This window comes from Poeciliopsis prolifica, unplaced genomic scaffold (genome assembly GCF_027474105.1).
Source record: "Poeciliopsis prolifica strain line A6 unplaced genomic scaffold, Auburn_PproV2 SCAFFOLD013, whole genome shotgun sequence".
In the NCBI taxonomy this organism is placed as follows: domain Eukaryota; kingdom Metazoa; phylum Chordata; class Actinopteri; order Cyprinodontiformes; family Poeciliidae; genus Poeciliopsis; species Poeciliopsis prolifica.
The window spans coordinates 7024141-7042962 of record NW_026562388.1 but is presented as its reverse complement, the minus strand read 5'-3'; the positions used below and the strand labels follow the sequence as shown (position 1 = coordinate 7042962).

The window sequence follows — 18822 nt, the reverse complement described above, 5'->3', positions numbered from 1 at the left end:
AATGCAAGCTTTACTTTTCTCTGTAAACAGGCCTTTGGACCACTGACCAACAGTCCATTTCTTGTTATCCTTAATCCAGATAAGACGCTTATAGCCTATGTGTGGGATTCATCTCTTCATGCTGGCAGTAGATGCACTGATTAATTCAACTATTATGAAACTCACCCAAATCCTTTATGAATTTTGCTTGATGATGCTCTCGAGGTCAGCAGTTAGCCCAGTTGCTAACCGCAATTTCAATCACACTTTTTCCTTTCTCTCAACTTTCTATCAATACTCTAGGAAAACAATTCTCTGAACAACTAGCTTCTTTGGCCATGGAATTTTCAGAGTTTGTATTACGTGGATCTCTCTTGAGGCTACAAGGAGCTAATGATGGACTAAGATATGTCTGATTAGGGAGACAGGATGGTCATGCCTGGTCATGCCTCTGTAATTAGACTACAGACAGGAGGCTCATTTCAAAGACTTGAACATGAGAAGTTTTTAATTAACGTGGAAAGATGCTGCCTGCCAGTGACTACTGATTTTATGCTGATGTATCCCAGCTGCCACACCAAAATGAGAAGCATTAAAACTGCTAGCTTTGGATGGAAATTTAATACCTTAAAGGTCAGACACATCAGACTAATTAGTCAACCATTGTTTATATGTCTCCAAATAGCTAAGTAAATCCAAAGTACTTGTGGGATTCCACAAATAGGTCCCAGAGTAATAATGACGGTTGGGTGGAATGTGGAGAAGATGGTAGAGCAAATATCTGTACTAAGTGATTTCTTAAGTCAACTGGATAAAACAAACAAAGCTGCATCGTGTTTTGCTGGGGACAAAGCAAGGAAGAACCTTGACCAACAAACATTTGAGTTCAGAAAATTCCAAGTCTTTCCCTGATTGTCTTGTCTTATTTCATAAGTAAAACTTAAAGTGTCACTGACACAATACAACCACTTAAATTATTTATTTAAAAAGATGAACTACTGTGCTTTCATTCTGTGTAGACAAAAACATTTAATAAATCATTCTCACAGAATATCATCAATGCAGAGTGGGGATGTTTTCAGAAGTAACTGGGTCAAACAGCAGTGTCATCTTATGTCGTATTCCAGGTAAGTCAAACTATAAACGAGTAAGGCTGAGCACAAAAAAGTGGAGGGAATTGCTGATTGATTTCAGCAAGAATTTGAACAATTGATTGGTTGCTTGGGATGAAGAAGCTAGAAAGAGTGACGAAGATGAGGGAGCGGGTTCTAGTAAACGACTGCAACCTCAGTTGTTTAATAGTTTCAACATGTTTAGTATGAGATTACATTAATGAAAAGATTATTTTTGGGTAGACTTTTTTCACATGTATTGTAACAATGCCTGAATTTCTGTGTCCTTGTGTTTTTAAATCAGATTTAGGGACAAAGTTATATACAATACAAATGGTGATGGAAGCACACGCTAAGATAACATATAAACTAAGCTTAGTTTAATGTACAAACAGTAAACTGAAAGTGCTGCTGAAAGATAAAATCCAACCGGATAACAAAAACAATATGTTAAAGTAAATAAAGTGGACAAACACAGGCACTACCAGGACTATTATCTAGGTAACACATCATTTGGCCCCATGGAATAGAAGATGGCAGCTTATATTGAGCCATGAGTAATGATAAGGCACTATGCAAAAATAATAACACATTAAAAATAGATGCTTAAACAACTGACAAATTTGAATATAGCAGAAGGTAAAACAAGACTGTTACAAAAGTTCGATAAGGAAACCAAAATTGGAGCCAACTAAAAATAAAGAACCAGGAAATAAAACTAAGCTCTAAATAAAACAACCAACAGACCATATCAGTATATGGCAAACAAAACTGTGTTTATCCCATCACTTCCCTTTTCTAAAATAAAAACTATGATGGTAGATTAGAAAATAATACAGCATCAAAGAAGTATATTCATCTCACGTGTACATTTACTGTAAGCCTATGTGTTAAATACAGACTACAGCTTTGTGGCTTGAAAACGCTTTCACTCTCGTGATGGCACAGTGTGCCATCTTGCCTGCCAGCTCCGTCCACTTAGTGGTTTAAGTGCTTAAAACATGCCAAACATCACAGACACCCTCCATTTCCATCTTAAAGAAAACTGAGCTTTACTAACTTCCTGTCAACAAGGTTGGCTGAATCTGTGTGGCCTCACATTAGTCTGGGGGTGTACAATGCACAGACAAGATCTTTTCTATCACTTGTGTCATGTAAAGTTTCAAAAAAGATAAGAATTTAGGCAAACATCAAAGATTTGTTTTACCTTTCTGCAACTGGTTTGGCAATTTCGTCAAATATCACATCTTGTTTAATGTGCTGTTCATACACTTTTTGGAACCTGGAGAAAAATGGGAAAAAAACACAGTATTATTATGACACATTTAATGAAGCAGGCTAAGAACAGTCCAAAAAAATTAGTTTATTTGGAATATCCACAGCTGATTGTTAAATATTTACGGTCTTAAATAGATGAGGATTATCTAAGTGGTTCTGTTCTGTAAAACAAACAAAGCTGCATCGTGTTTAAGCCCACAGAAGGATGCAGAGAAATGTGAACAGAATCCACCCAAGGACGGTTGTTAAAAGTGGAAACTGTATTGCTATAAGGGCACAGGGGAACCTCTGCAAGCTATTATAAGACCATGTGGTTTTCAGAGGCTCTGAGTGTCCACTTCTGTCTGACTTTCTAACTGTGAATTTAAGGTTTGGAAGCGTGGCATGGGCCCTGCACAGAGGGTATTTGAGGCTGCAGCTGAGCATTAAACAGATGTTCTGGCTCTTCACTGACAGGACTTGTGGATGAATTATTCATGGGGAAACAGTTCAAATGGAGCCACATGAGCCAGGTCTGAGTGTTAGCTTTCCTTGTTGTAGCTTTTTACACTTAAGATCATCTGGCATATTTGTTCCTCATACATAAAATTAATCATGTTTTGTTTGTTTGTTTTGTTTTTTTTTGCACAAATTTGATACTTAGGTTGGTCACAGATTAGTCTTAGTTAAAATCACTGTTAGCCTAATTAAAAAAAAATACTTTACTCTAATGTCATTGTCCAGGATAACACAAGCAGAATGTAGCTCCGTCTCTGGTAATCTGCTTACATCCTCAATGATTCCAGAATTGTAACTACATCTTGATTATTTTCAATCACTGAATTGTGTGTCTCTGAGAGAAACTGTAATAACTTTAAATCTTCCACCTGGTGTTCACAAGTATTACAGAAAAACATTTTTTATCTGGGTTTCACCTGAAATATTTTAGGTAGCTAATTATTTTGTAGACTTAACCTGCATTTCTCAATAATATTTAATTACTTGCCCTTGTTTTTTTTTTTTTTTTTTTTTTTTTTTGTACTGATTATGGAAAAAATAAATTTATTACAAGCTGCATTCAGTTTTCTGCATGGCCAAACAGCAATGACTTTATACAAGATCACATGTGGAGTTCCCCAAGGTTCCTTCTTCAGGCGTCTATAATTCAGAATCCTTATTCTACTTTTATCTCAGATAACTGGAGAATCATTATGTCTTCCTGCACATACATGCTGACAATACACAACTTCACATTTATGTGTCACAAGTTGCAGTTCTTCCACATTCTTTATTTCACAGCAAGTTAGATTAGATATTGTTATTTACCGCAGCCTTTCAATAGAGATTGAAGATTAATTTGTCAGTTCACTTTCATTATGTCTAAAATTTGGATTTTATTGTTTTTCTTTAAATGTCATGCATACATTTTTTAACAGTTCTCTTTTTTTGTCATTTCTTTTCAATGCTATTGTCCCTGTTCTTTTATTTCTCAGTGAAAGCCTTTGCCTTAGCTTGTGCATAAATGGTGCTATATAAACAAACATGCTTTGCCTTCCCAAGTATCATTGACAAACACAAGCAAATATGTATTTTGATTTATTCTTTGCAACAAACACTTATGTAAATGAATGTACCTGAACTTGTAGTTTTCCCTCTTGTTATTAACAATGCCATCAGCCAGGTCCCTGGGCACCAAAAACTCCAGAGAGGCACCTGTTTCCTCCTGGTGGTTCACAGTGTACACCTGAGGGAGCCAGAGGCAACATAAACATAGGCAGATAACTTCTGAAAATGGCAACCATAGGCAGAAAATGTACCATAAAATGACATTTTAGGAAGCATGTAAGAGCAGTCAAATAAACATTCATGTACTAGTCTGCTATATATTTTACAGATTTTTTGCCGTAATTGTATGAGGAGTCATACTTGCAGTCCAACTTCAACATAAAGTCTATACATCATCTTTAGTTAGAAATATAGGTTTGGACATTTGTGGTTTGAACATTGAAAAAGCCCAGAAATGAAAAGATGGCAGTTTATGGTGCAAGTATCCTGTGGAAAGCAACAGCAGTAAAGAGGCAATCAGGATCAGTGCACCGAGAATGCAGGCTCTGCAGATTCAAGCCAAAGCAGGCCCCAAGGGAGACAAAGAAAATTGTAGAACATTAAACCAATATTGACTGAGCTCTAACACTGGAGGCCATTTACGTGGGCTTGGCTGGAGTGCTCTAAACACCCATGTTCTCTGTTTTTGAGCCTCTGGCATATGTTTCCAATGGACACTGATGTAATTAGCATTATCCAGGGCCGGAGGAATAAAAAAAAAAACAGATATGGTCCCAGTGATTAGATTGGTTTTCCACTGTCACCCTGTTTGCTGCTTTCCCCTCCTCATCAACGCTGTTTTTTCCAGAGATGTGTGCCAAACCCTGAAAAAGCCCCTAGGAGGGAGCTGTGCTCTTTCATTTTGGTGGATATTGTCAGGTAACACTAAAGCACTACAAAACTATGTTGGACTTTTTTTTAAAATAGGGGCTCTGTTCAGAAAAGCGCTTCAATAAGATGAAATTACAGTTTTAGCTCTGCATCCTATGAGAACCAATGTTTACATGCAAAATGTGGAGCGAATGTTCTCACAGGAGCCTAAACTTCTTACAAAATTTACTGTAAAGTGATTTTAGTCATTTTGCAAAGATGTTTAAACTTTTTTCCTTGATACAGCTTGTTGGTGGAACCCTGAAAGTGGACAAGTAGAGAAAACAAACATAATGTTTCCATATACATGTAAGCTTTAACATTGCCAAAGCAAAATATTTCTTTTGACTAGATAAATAGTTTCTGATACAAATAATTTTGTTTTATTTTGCTGTAGACTGTAATAATCAAAACTAGCAGAAGTACACAGCTCAAATATCTATCTGTGGGCATAACAAATCTAAAAAAAAAAAAAGTTAAAATGTTTTGTTTGACAATGTACAAACATATCAAAGAATAGAAATATGTCAGAGGCAGTGTAAATAATTTTCATATTATGAAGTCAACTTTTTACTAAGGAGAATAAGTCATTTTCTTTCATTTGTAATAAGGCAACATAAGCTGCCAGAAGAGGACCTGTATTGCATTGTATTTGTAGTCAATAAAATAAAAACATTCAAATTTGATAACTACATAGAACACATCGACAATAATTGTGTTTTAGAAAGCAAAAAAAGACAAGAAAATTTTGACTTTGTAGCCTGAACTGTTTTCGTAACAGACAAGTTATAGCAAGAGGCGCCCATGAAATGTGTCACTGAAAACAATCTGAAACAACTTCATTCCTTCCAGGTGTGCCAGAGCTCGAAAGGCTGTGAGCCTTTTGTGGATTCCTGTTCATCCGAATAATTTATTAGGACACCTTATGGAAAGGATCCATCATCGTTAAAGTTACAACTGACAAACCAAGGTAACAAAATATTCAGTGGGAAAAAAAAGTGTCGTTGTTAAGAAGAAAATGAAACATATATGTAAACATTTGCATATTTTGACACCTGGTGTTTCGTATGCGTAGTCTAGCTTCTCTGAATAAAGACTAGACTGTGTATACTAAACGCCACGGGCAGTAGCCCTCTCCTTCATCTAATCTTAACACCAAATAACTTCTATTTCCCATGACATACATCTGAATGCCGAGAATTGTGCTCTTACCGCCGCAGTTTTATTCGTGGGCTTAATTCGACCGTATATCTGTATCGTTTGTTTGACCATTTTCTACTATAAAACTAAACTTTTTAGGCTATCCTCAAAAGGTTTAGAGGCTAGCCCAGAAGCTAACCTTCACAACCAGCAACAAGCTAGTTGCTAGGTGACGGTGGTCACCTCAAAGATCGTCTATTGAACGACAAGATGATTCACCGTGACATAAAACGTCACAGTGAACAACAAGTGACACCAAATATACATATCTATCTATCTATCTATCTATCTATCTATCTATCTATCTATCTATCTATCTATCTATCTATCTATCTATCTATCTATCTATCTATCTATCTATCTATCTATCTATCTATCTATCTATCTATCTATCTTTTTTTAACAGATTTTTTTCTTTTAGATTTGTTATGCCCACAGTTATATATTTGAGCTGTGTACTTCTGCTGATTTCGATCTTTACAGTTAAAATTAGCAGAATTTTGACTGTATCAGAAACCATTGACCTAGTCAAATGAAATATTTTGCTTTGGCAATGTTAACATTTACAAATATTATGTTTGTAATTTTTGAGCTTGTTTTCCCTACTTATCCACTTTCAGGGTTCCATCAAAAAGCTGTATCAAAGAAAAAAGTTGAAACATCTTTGCAAAGTATGTATGGAAATATATATGAATGTATGTAATATATGTATGTATATATGTGCATGTGTGGGGAGGGGCAGGGGGGTGTTAAAGAAAACTTGGAATTTAATGTTTATGAAAAGGTCACCATAGGTTCAGTGACTCATTCCCAGGAATTATTGACAAAAGTATTTTCAATGCTGCAGGCACACCCTGCATATTAAAGAAGGTTTCTTAGAACGAAATGAGTTCCTGCCACACCTGCCTGATTAAGAAAGGCTAGTATTTGAGAAAACTAATCTGGCAAATAATATGTATCTGTTTCAAAATTCAAAAACCCATCAAAAGTCCTGGGAAAAAGCATTCACACTTCTGTGACTTCTGGATGATGGTATCTACTAAATTGGAAACCAATTTATTTGCTAATATATTTAAATATCGAAGTCAAAGCATATACAAATTGTTTATTTATCTATATTTATATTTTATTTTTCAATCTTTTTTGTAAAAATGTGACATAGTTTATGTTTTCCATAAACTATGGTTACAGAATATCCCAAATGAAAATGTTAGAGCATCACATGCAAGCTGATTACAGAATAAAAAAAAAACAACAACAAAAAAACACTCAACTAAAAATAATGCTGTAGGAGATTTTGTACTTGATCAAGCTAAACAGAAAGTAATCCAGGAGAGTAGAGAAAAAAAACTCCCATTTACTGGCATGTCTATGTTCCTACCTGAGCATAAACAGAAGAAGGCGTGACTGCAGGAGCAGACACAGATGAGTGATGAGTAACAAGTGGTAATTAGGTGATCTAGAGACAAGATAATGTTGAGAAATGAGATATGGGGGCAAAGCTCTTTAAAGACAAACTGTTCAATAGAAAATAAATAAAAGCAACAGATCATTTCAACCTGGAACAGAACATGGAATAAACTTGTGACTTTATCTCAGAGAAGTGGCTTACAAGCTAAATATTTTCACGAGTTTAGAAAATTGAGTAAAGTTGATAAAGCATTGCTTTTTAGTATATGAGAATGCCAGAGTAATTATTCTGGCGTTACTCACCCTTCATGTGGGTTATATATGAAGGAATATTCCTTAAACATCAATGTGTGTTTTACAATGTTTTCTGGTGCACAACAGTTGACAATAGATTTTCAGAGAATCACTGCTTGCAGTTCACCTGAAAGAGCTCAATAGAGCACACCAGCTTTCCAGGCTCTAATGGTCATCAAGATGGTTTTCTTGAGCCATCCATGAAAGTGCAAAAAAAAAAACTCAGTTTGCAGAGGCTTGAAACTTGCTAGGCATCTTCAAAGGAGACAACTCAACTTACAGCCCTAAATATAGTAGCAGCTCAGCAGCTGTTACTTTTTAGGAATACGGTATACACATTACAGGATGTTGCAGACCAAAGAGCTTGTTCAAGGTTGCAGAAGCCCCAAGTAGATTTTCATTTGTGGGCACCCTTCCAAATCAGAAACTGAAACTGTTTTGAAACATGGATTAATTATAAACATAGTGATATGTTTATTCTGTCTAATTTTATTCATTTTTATGACTATAGATCATGAAATCCCAATATTTAAGGCATGTCGCAAAGAGCATTGCTAAAGAACACATCTGTTGATAGGGCACTGTATTCAAGCATACTATTGAAAAGTTAATTGGAAGGAAAAATTATGTTTTAAAAAATTAACTCTGACAAAATAGCTTTTTAAATTGGAAGCATGTATTTATTTTGTCTAACTAACTGAATTCTGGGTTTGGATTAGTTGTAAGCTGTTTTATTCAAAATGACTAGGAAAAAATCTTGACGTATGTCCCTTCTTTACTTTAATGTGCACTGTCCTTAATAAAGATTAATAATTCTTTTGTAATGACTCTACTTAGTCAGTGGATGCATCTGTGGAATTCTTGAAGTTCATAGATGATATGACTGTGGCTACTGTGGACCACTTCCAGTTCCCTGAAGTCACCCATTCTTGGGACCGGAGATGGTCCTCATACATAAGAAATGTTGCTTGGAAGAGGGCCCTGTGCAGGTTGCATTTCCTGTAGCAATTCAAAAAATGCAACCTACCACAGGAGCTGTTGTTTACCTTCTTCACAATCAATATTTAGTCTGTCTCAAATGCATCTGCCACTGTGTTTATTGGTTCATCTACAAAGCAGAAAAGGGACAGACTGCAACAAACAATTAGGTCTGCAGAGAAGATCTCTGAGAGTGAAATCCCTCCATCCAGGATTTGTACAGATCTTGGGTCAGAAAATGGGCTGCTAATATCCATGTCACTGTGCAAGATAGTAAAATCTAAACCATTAGTGGAACCACTGTAAATATGTTCAAGTATTTTCATGACTTCTGACTCAAAGTCTCGGCAAGAACCCACTATGTTACTTTACAGTGAAGGCGAAAAGCAATACATATATGATTGAAGAGCTTTTGAAACCTAGACATTACCATCTGTCTGGGCACAGGGTGCAGCCACTTGTTTTAAAGTAGATCTTGCTAAATGTGATTCCTGGATCGAAAGTTGCATGCAGTAAACACCAACCAAAGCTGGAATGGGCCTTTTTAGGAGCTGCGAACTCCGTTTTTAATATCCTGTTTTGGTCTATGTGTTATCTTGAGCTTAAGCTGACATAGCTGTGGTTTCTCCCCAAAAGAACAACCACGGTTTGAGACTGACTGTCTTTTTTTTTACACTCAGACAGCTGAAGCTTTCTTTCTCTTTTTCTCTGTCTGTCTGCCTAAAACAAGTCAGTTTGCATGCATGCAAGGTAAATTCTTTCTAGTATCATGGGTAAAGCACTTGAGAATATTTTTCTCACCTTTTTAGCGATAAATTCCCACAGTTCAAGTGCTTATCTTTGTGTTCTTATTTTTCATTTCTTGTTGCGAGTTCACAAGGAGATCAAATGGCAGTGAGACAAAAAAGTTGTCACAGGGCGATTGTTGCAGTGCCTGGCGAATCTGTATGCACATCCACTGAAATGCATGCATCATCTGCTTTGAAAGGATAGAGGAACTCTAAGAGTCTTATTTTGATACAAATGAAGCCACTTTCTTTGGCAGACCACACTTGAAAAGTTGGTGGAGCTTTGAGGCAAAAGCGTGTAAAGAAAAAAAAACCTGTTTTTTCAGTGATCTTTGCCAACACATGACACCTTTTGTCTTGAAGCACCCTTCTGGCAGCTGATCAAAAAGGTGTGCTCAGTCTGTTAAGAGATGGCAGCTCTCTCTGGACAAACAGCTTAGCTTGTGGTTGGGATTTTGCCTGCTGGATGACTTGTGAAAACAAAAAAACCTAACCTGTGCTTTCACAACACAATCAAATGCAGTAAAAGAAACGAAACAAGCATCATAATGGCATCACCTCTATGCCGAGAAATACAGCTTTTTTCTTCCTCCTTCCTTTGCCAGTTCCTTTTCATAACATACAACCTCATTCATTAAATGCACAGAAGTGTATCAGACATTGGGAATACTTGCCACTGCTTGCTTACTTTAACTGTAGCCTGACAACCAAGCACCAGCAGAGCACTCAGTGGGAGTATTCATGCTTCTCTGCATCTCTCTGTGTATACATGTGCTGTCTAATGTCTGTACATGAGGGACTGTAAACACCACACCTTCCACAGCTTCTGGTTAATCAGTGCTTAAAGACAGCATCTTCTTTGCGTGTGGTTGGATTTCTCCATGCCATTATTACAGACTATACAAGAGGATGATGCTTCTGTTAAGTGGTTGCCTCTCTGCGGCTTAGTGGGTGAAGCTGGATGGATTCCACTGGATGAGATATGTGCATTTGGGTAAATGTGCTGGCTCTTTTCTGCCTGACATGGGCCACAGGGGCTTAGTGGTGGAGTCCCAAGATGCTCCTTTGATCAAAGAGACAATTAGAGACAAGCACACGATGCCTTGATGCTCTAGAACTAATACTTGAACTAATACAGGCCCTAGCAAAAGAATTCCCACCCCCTTTATTTTTTCTCATTTTTATATGTAAAAACCTCACAAATTTACTGTATTTTACATTGGTTTTATGTGACAGACCAACACAATGTAGCACATAATTGTAAAGTAGAAGAATTTATATTCAGCAATCCTGGGAATCTATGATCAACTTTCAAAACCCAGGCCAAAATGTCCATTTGGCTTAAATTTGCTTTAAATCACTCTTATTTTTTTCTTTAGCTATTGCCATGGTGGAAGATGAACCTCAGTGCTTATATCAGATAGCCTCCCCATCAATTCTGAAAGGCCTCACAGTTCTTGATGCAAAAAAAAGTATACTCCACCATGAAGATGCTACCATCATGTTTAATCTCATATATTCTGTTTTAATGAATAATGTCTGTCAATAAAAGTGGACAATCATGTTTTGGTGGCTTTGAAGTTGTTCTCTACTGTCTTCATTGTCTGTTGATGGAGTGCTTTGTGAAATGTTTATAGTTTAATCTTAAGTTTAACACTGCTTTGAGGTTTATTACAACTTTATCCCTGATCCATGTTGTGTTCCTAGGTCTGCAGGATGCTGCTGGAGCAATAATGTTCTCCAACAAGTCTCAGTTTCCACAAAACAGCTGGATTTGTCAGGGTTTAGATTACAAAGTCACATGTACTCAATCTACTAATTACAACATGTAGGCTACTTTGTGTCGATCCACAATGTCAAATTCTTGGAAGTTTGTGGTTACTGCAACCACAAATTGTGAGAAAGTTCAGCTTTTGCACAGCATTGTGTACTGCAGCACACTAAACTATTTTCACATAGATATTGAAGGATAGAAAGTCACACCATTAAAGCCTGGAAGCCATGTGAAATGGCATCAAACATGTGAACATCTGTAGACACAACCTCTGCTTGGCAACGTCGAGCTGACCAGGGAATGATTGATTTTATTCAACATCAGCGAATTTTATTTAAAGACGGCGAACATTCAAGTTAGAGGGGGAACGGCGGTGGCTGTAATTGTTGTGGTGATATGGGTCAGAACATACCAGGACCTGCACATGTAAGTCCACAGTGCGTGTATATATATCCTATTTTTGCTGCTGCTAAAAAAATGTCAACCAGCTGAAAGCTTTAACTATGTATCCACATATATGGCCAACATGTGGGTTTTGACAAAAGATTTGAATGCAATTAGTGATTTATCTTATGCAGTTGAAAAGTAATAAAAAGTTTTCTAATGCAGATATAAAGGCAAAATAAATAAGAAAACAAACAAAAAAAAAGTTCTTCTCAAGTAGTAACACGGAAAATCTCGATAGTGGTATTATTCTCATGAAGGTCATATAATTTAATTCCAGAGGCAGGTAGGTGACGCAAAATGTTATATTTACTGGAAAGAAATGGCAGAAAAACAAAACCAAGAAACATGAAAGTGAAACCTGGTTTCATTTATCATGAACAAGAAAACATATAATGATCCAGCAAAGACCAGGGTTACATAGAAATGACTTCAATACATTTTATGTGAAAGACCAAGACAAGTTCGTTTTCTGTCTTTTTTTCTTTTTCAATGTTAAGGCATGAGATGTTCAGCTAAGCTAAAAAGACTATGGCTGCTTGAGGTCTAAACCTCTTGCATATTCTAATGTCAAGTGATATCTAAAGGCACTTTGCCCTTAGTGATGGTGATGGCAGGCTTTCTATACATCAGGAACAAAAAAACCTTCAATACAGACAAATCCTGAAGGTAAAACCTGTTATCTACAAAATACTTAACTACATAACTTATGCCAAAATTAATTTCCTGATGCAATAACTATCTTCTTACCATTCTTTGAAAAAGGTCAAATTTGCAGAGTGCACAACTAATAGTTATCTATTTCATTCCACCAACCAGGCTGCAGATCTCAGACCCTCCTCAAGGTACCTTACATATCTTGTGAGGTTTGTTGCAGAATGTGATGGAATAAATAGTGCTCTGAAGCACTATGCCTGCTTTAAGCTGCTCTACAGAATTTAATGGTTGAAAACTGACAAAATGTGAAAAAGTTCAAGAGGTGTGAACACACAGCAAGGTGCTATATGTATCACACAAATGTTGAAATAAACAATTTCAGCAAAAATGCATTGAATTTTTGTCCAGTTTGAGCTAAAGCAAAAAACAGCAGAAACCAAAATGTGGAGTATCTATCTCAGGCAGTCTCCAGCAGTGGAGTCCTTGCTATTTAAGTTTGGGGTTTCAGTAGCTCTCCTGCCCTCCCTCCCAGTGCATGGTTTTCTGGTTGCTGGCTGCTTCCAAGGGAATTCTTTAGGGCTTTAGTTATGTGTTATTCTCTGAGGCTTCTGCCCTCTGTTATGCTCGCTTAGCCCCGGGATATCAAACTTCAGTCTACATTCCTCAAATACTGTACATGAGGACTCAAGACAAAAAGACCAGCAGTATTGCAGGATGGTTGTTGGGATGAACAAAAAGTCAGGGACACAGTGACATTTAGTCGCTCTCTGATCCATCAGTGTATTTTTGTTTTCATGTTAGCAGCAAAATCGGGTAAAGAAATGTGAAGCAGAAGAAGAATACGCTTTTGAAGGATTTGTTTGTGAATGTTTGGCTCTGCTCACTAAATGAGCACTCTTGCACGTCAGGCAGATTCTAATTATTTTTCCATGATGCATAATGAGCATGAAGTACAAAAGAAAAAAAAAAATTCCCAAGTCTTAATCATATGAACAAATGTTTAACTGAAAATATTTTACTTTTGTTCAATTTTCACTGGCATCACAGTTTCTCCCCAGCACCTCGATTCATATCTTTGTTGTTCAACATAATCTTCCCCTTGTGAAGATTATCTCAGAAAACAGTTCCTCTTGTCAGTAAATATTTTTGCTCTGACTGATCGCTCTTTGATGGCCTCCAGATCGCAGCTTGATAAACACTTTTCAAGGTACTCAGGCAATTTCTGACAAGCACAGATAATCCATTCGCCTGCAAAGTACAACACATACCTTTTCCTTTTATAGAAGCTCTACCGCGTTGTAATTTTTTGCAAGACTAGAATCTTTAGGCCATCATTGCATAATACCCATCATAGGTTATCCAAGTGCAAATTGTTTTTCTCCCGGTTTTCTTTAGATATCTGTGAAAATATCATGAATTATTTAAAAAGTCGGTTGATTTTACTGAAATCCTACCATTTCTTTAATTAACTTCAGGAAAATATATGTATATTTCCCAGTATTATTCTCATAAGAAGAAAAAAAAATATCGAACAATATAGAAATGATCACCTCAAATTTTCTGCTTGCGTAGTTTTCAACTACTTCATGCTTGTCTAGTGTCTCCTCTTTTCTGTCCATTCCTTCAACCCACACCATTTCTCCACCCTAACTGCATGTGGTCAGAAACTTAAAGAGTAAAAGCACCGGGCTGGGCGGTCTGCTGGCCACCAAGTGCATGGCAGTGAGAAATAGAGGGTGGATTTTAATCTGTCCCTCCCAAAAAGTATGATCTCTCTGGTCACTTGCTAAACACTCTAACTACAGTATGTGTGTGAAACAGTCAGGCTTTTTGCTGTGAGTGACAAAAGATTCAATGAGTTATACAAAAGATGGTGTAAAAGGATAGGTTGAATACATAATAAGTATTAAATACGTAGTAAGTATTTAATACATAATGAGTAGAATAAGAAGTTCCATCAATCGGGGTGATCTCCAAGTAGAGTCTCAGCAAAAGGAGGAGTCACTTGAGATGGATTGGGGATCTGATCAGAATGACCCCCTGTCTGCCTCACTTTGGAGGTTTTCCAGGCATGTTCCTCTGGGAGGAAATCCCAGGAACAACCAAAACTTGTTCTGATAGTTTGGGAGTGAAGCAAAGTTAAGAATTAAACGGGTTGCATAATTGGAGAAACTGACAAATAGTTCCCCACAAGAGAAACACCCATTGGGAGTTGAAGGAACAAAAGCAACACCTCAGACAGGTTGACAGATATGACGGTGCACAGTGCTCAAACTCTGTGCTCCACTGGCCAGAAGCTTAATCCAAAGAGTTCAAACAGAATAAGAAAAATGTTCAGGTGGGCAGCCCAAAGACTTGATGAGACACAGAGAAGGGTGGCCTAAAGGCTAACCAGAAGAAGTACCTGAGGAGTCCCTGAGCTCCTTTATGGAGCCAATGAAATGTGATTTAAAGTTGCTGACCTCATCTCCTTTTTTGCAACAATGAGCAATTAGAGATTAATTTCCTAATGTATAAAACTGATTGTTCTGAGTTCAAACATTTTAACAAAATGTCACGGTTGAAAATAAAAATATGTTTAAAAAATAATCTCTACAATTTCCAGGACGGTTGAAGGGTTATAACAATTAGCTACTGTATATTAGGCATTTTAGCTATCGTCCAAAAGTCTTCTATAGTACTAATCATAGTTTGGAGTTCCAAATTTATAGACCAACTAGGTATAGCATTATAATGATCTACCTACTAATGTCTTTGTTCCCATTTTAACTAAGCTAGCCACAACAATAAGCCTTGCATGGCCATGACTCTTGCTGCTTTTTCACTCTTCATTGTCAGCAGTCATAATATTATACTTGTCTGGTATACAGCAACAATTAAAAAAAAATATTGTAGCTATGCTGGAATAGGGCATGATGTCAACAGGAACAGTGGACTAAAGTAACATTTAAAGCTGGAAAGAGAATTGTTGTCATAAGAGCGCAGTAGAATATTAGAAACCGTCAAAAGTAAATCCTCTCATGTTATTTGACCCAGCCAGAAGCGTTCAGTCCAAATCCATTTCCTGGTGCAAATTGAGTTCAGGTGAAGTATCAGCATGCTCACAATGTTATGTAATAAATATATACCGGCTCTTCCAGCTGTACGTTTCTGGGGTTGAAATTCCTGTTGTCAAAGATCTACAATGAAAATACCTAATTGAGCTGAAATTGTCTGGCTTTGAAGTCCGATTGAAGACCTGTGCTGTTGTTCCATTCCGTTCCTTGCACAATAAGCCGTGTTATGTCACTTTTTACCCCCGTCCAACCCCAAGACACGGGAACGAATCCAGGCTCGTATCCTGAGCTGCTACTGGAATTCTGAACTGCACTGAAGACAATTTGGATGCAGAAGGAAAATCTCAGTGTGATACTAAACACAGTGCACTTCAGATATTGGTGTTAATGCTGTAGCTATCAGTTACGTATAATCATAATATACAGATTCTGACTGTTCAATAAAGGTTTACCACCTGTGGCACAGATACACATGAGGACAGTTTATTGAGGATATGCCCACTGGAACAGTGGGTGGGTGTATTGATTAGCAGTAAGCTGTCATTATCAATCAGACAACAGGGACCAGATGAGAGTGAGTGAGGGCATTACTTTGTTTTTCCTTTCACTCACCCAGAGGGCCTTTTCTTTCACAAGCTGTTGCCAAGAATTGACATTTCTGCCAGATTTACTGCTCACATAATGACTTTCCAGAGATTTTGCTTTTTACAGTCCCACACATCTGCTATACTATAAAGTGGAGGAGATAATAGACCGACTGCTCTGCACACAAGTCAGAGAGAGCGCAACAGATGTAGGAAGACTTTGATGATGGGCAGGAAATGAAAGGGAAGGCATCCCAGCAGACAAAAATAGAACAGTGGGGTATCTTATTGATTCTCAGGTTTTGTATAAAATAAAAGGAGGAGACATGAGATCCAAAAGTACCGGGAAGAAACAGAACAAGTATAAATGACTTTGAGTTATTTCAAAGTGGAATGTGAACTGAGCAGCATTTCATCACTTCCTGTCTTTCAGAGGTCAGGCTGTCAATGAAGGTTAGTAAAATTCATAGGGTATGAAGTGTCAACAGACAGAAACAAACAGGCCATGCGCTCCTGTGTGTTGTGTTACACAGTTCAGCCAAGTGATGTCAGGTTTTGTCTCAGGTGGTGAGAAACAACAGAGAGGATGCACTTTTTAGCTTGTTGTTTAACACTATTGACCCTTGCAGTGAGTCACATTACCATTAATCTACTCAGCGCCTTTGCCTGCTGCATTTGGGTCCACCACATCCAGCATACACCATGGCAAGATCAAATCCAGAAAGACAAAATAAACAACTTAAGGCATCACAGAAAACGCAAAACTACTTTTTATCTTCAAAGTTGCCGCTTCTACTTCAATGTAGCTCCCTTTGATGTGAATGATGTAGGCCAGGTTCCAATAAACACTTTCTGACCAGTTTTATTTCAACAGTGGTCAAACAGAAGAATGTTACTTGGGTCACAGATTTTCTGATCTGCACTACTTCTCCAGTGAAGACATAATAGTTTCTGTTTCAGTCTGAGATGTCTCAGTGTAACGTGAAACAGAGTCTTGTGTTGTGACTGAAATCCTGTCTTTTGTTTCTGAAAACAAAGCAAGCAGCCTCAGGTTTCAATCGCAACACCATCTGATGAGAATTACAAAGTGATTCATTCCAAATAGAAATTCAGACAAAATAAGTTCATGTCTGGTTTGTTTGTTACTTGGCACAGACACACAACATGTGGCATTTAAACACACAACATCCATCACTCCATAGATATTCCCAACATGTTTATCTTCCTTGTTTCATTATGGTAAAAACTTGACAAGTGTGGACAGACACGGTAGACTTAAAGTGGTTAATGGAGGGAAATTGATTTGTCATCCATAATGCAGGAAGTCACTCTTTTATTAGGAAATTTCTTACATTTATTCTAATCTCTCACATTTTAGTGTTTTTCACCACTTACAGAAAAAAAGGTAGTAAACCTGTTGTTCATTAAAAGTGTGTTTGAGTAATTTTCTAATTGTGTGCATTTAATGCCTGTTCATGATTTTATTTGAAGTAAGTGTCATTGTTATTTGATGTAAGAATCACTGTAGGGTGTATCCTAATTTATTCAACAGAAAAAAATAATTTCTCAAAAGCAAACGTAAAAATACTGCAAAGGTATTTTTTTGAGATTTACTTAAAGGGATTCAAGTATCTACATGTTCAAATATTTTAGAAAAACACAGGCATTCACAGAGTGTGATAATTATTTTATAAGTGTAGATCTCAATTGAAAGCTAGAGTTTAAAAATGAAGCACAAATCACCAAGCGTTTCAAACAGTTATTTTATATTTTAGGCAAGATGGGGGTAACTTCAGTCAGATGGGCTTTAATTGTATGAACATGCCATATGTGAATTCACTTAAGAGCATGCTGCTCTGCCAGACACCCCTGAGATCTGGAGGTGTTGACTAGACCTTTATTTTCTTCTGATGACTGCGGCTCTGTCGTATCAAAAGAGTCTCCAAACAGTCCGGCTCCCGTCTGACAGGCACTTAGAGGGTCCCCCAGTAACTAAATCTGCTGGCTTTGGCCTTCTGTGCCACATGCAGGGCAGTTTCACCTTATTACGATGATTTGGGTTGAGCTTGATTCATCTGCTGGGCTCTTTTACCTCCAGAACTGAGACGTGGTGGTTTTCAGGTCTTCTAAACGTGTACTTAAAAGTATGTGGAGCGTGCTTTAACAAAGACTGCTCTTGGATCCCGTTCTCCACTGTTCTTTCTGAGGTCAGTTTAAAACCTGGAACAAGTACCTCTGAGCCCTGGATCCTTACACACAGGGTTTTACTGGAAAACTACTTAATTTGTGGTGGCGTCACTGAAGAATTTCTATGACATGGTTAGTTAATTGTCCAATATTTCATGCTGTATATGTATGTGCAAACAATACTCAAGACTGATCTGACTTCTGGTATCATATGAAGCAAATCATGTGTGCATAAATTCCTTAACTTTGGGGGTCTCACTAAAAGCTTCAGGTTACTGCTATTATCTGACATATATCTTACCTCCTGTATGATATACAATCCAATCTGGATTATAGATTTGACTCCCTCTGCTCCAGTTTTGCCAAGATGAGGAGATTAATTGAGGCCTGTTGCTTGCTTTTTTTCCCTCCGGAGTTGAATCATTTGCTTCCACTGGATAATGTCATCACAGCTTTGACAGGCCAAACCACTGAGCTGCTGGACAGCTCCACTGTGTCTTTCTACCCCTGAGAGACAGACACCCACCGCCTCAAATTTAGGACTCAAAGTTACTGAGACTTGTACATAACATTAATTCTGGAAATCAATCTGGACACTCATTAGGGACACATTTAAGGGTAACAGTT

General features: G+C 37.4%; 1 protein-coding gene across 2 annotated transcripts in view; it reads right to left on the bottom strand.

Annotated features, from left to right (window-relative positions):
* LOC129365143 (kinesin-like protein KIF6) overlaps positions 1 to 6196 on the bottom strand; it is a 53467-nt gene extending 47271 nt beyond the window's left edge. For both annotated transcript variants that reach the window (XM_055038104.1, XM_055038105.1), the window contains exons 1-3: positions 6036 to 6196; positions 3983 to 4092; positions 2299 to 2373 (exon numbers count right to left, since the gene is read on the bottom strand). In XM_055038104.1, the coding sequence (XP_054894079.1) occupies positions 2299 to 2373; positions 3983 to 4092; positions 6036 to 6095 (245 nt within the window). In that variant the 5' untranslated portion in view covers positions 6096 to 6196. The remainder of the gene's footprint in view (positions 1 to 2298; positions 2374 to 3982; positions 4093 to 6035) is intronic.
* Positions 6197 to 18822: the final 12626 nt, after the last annotated feature.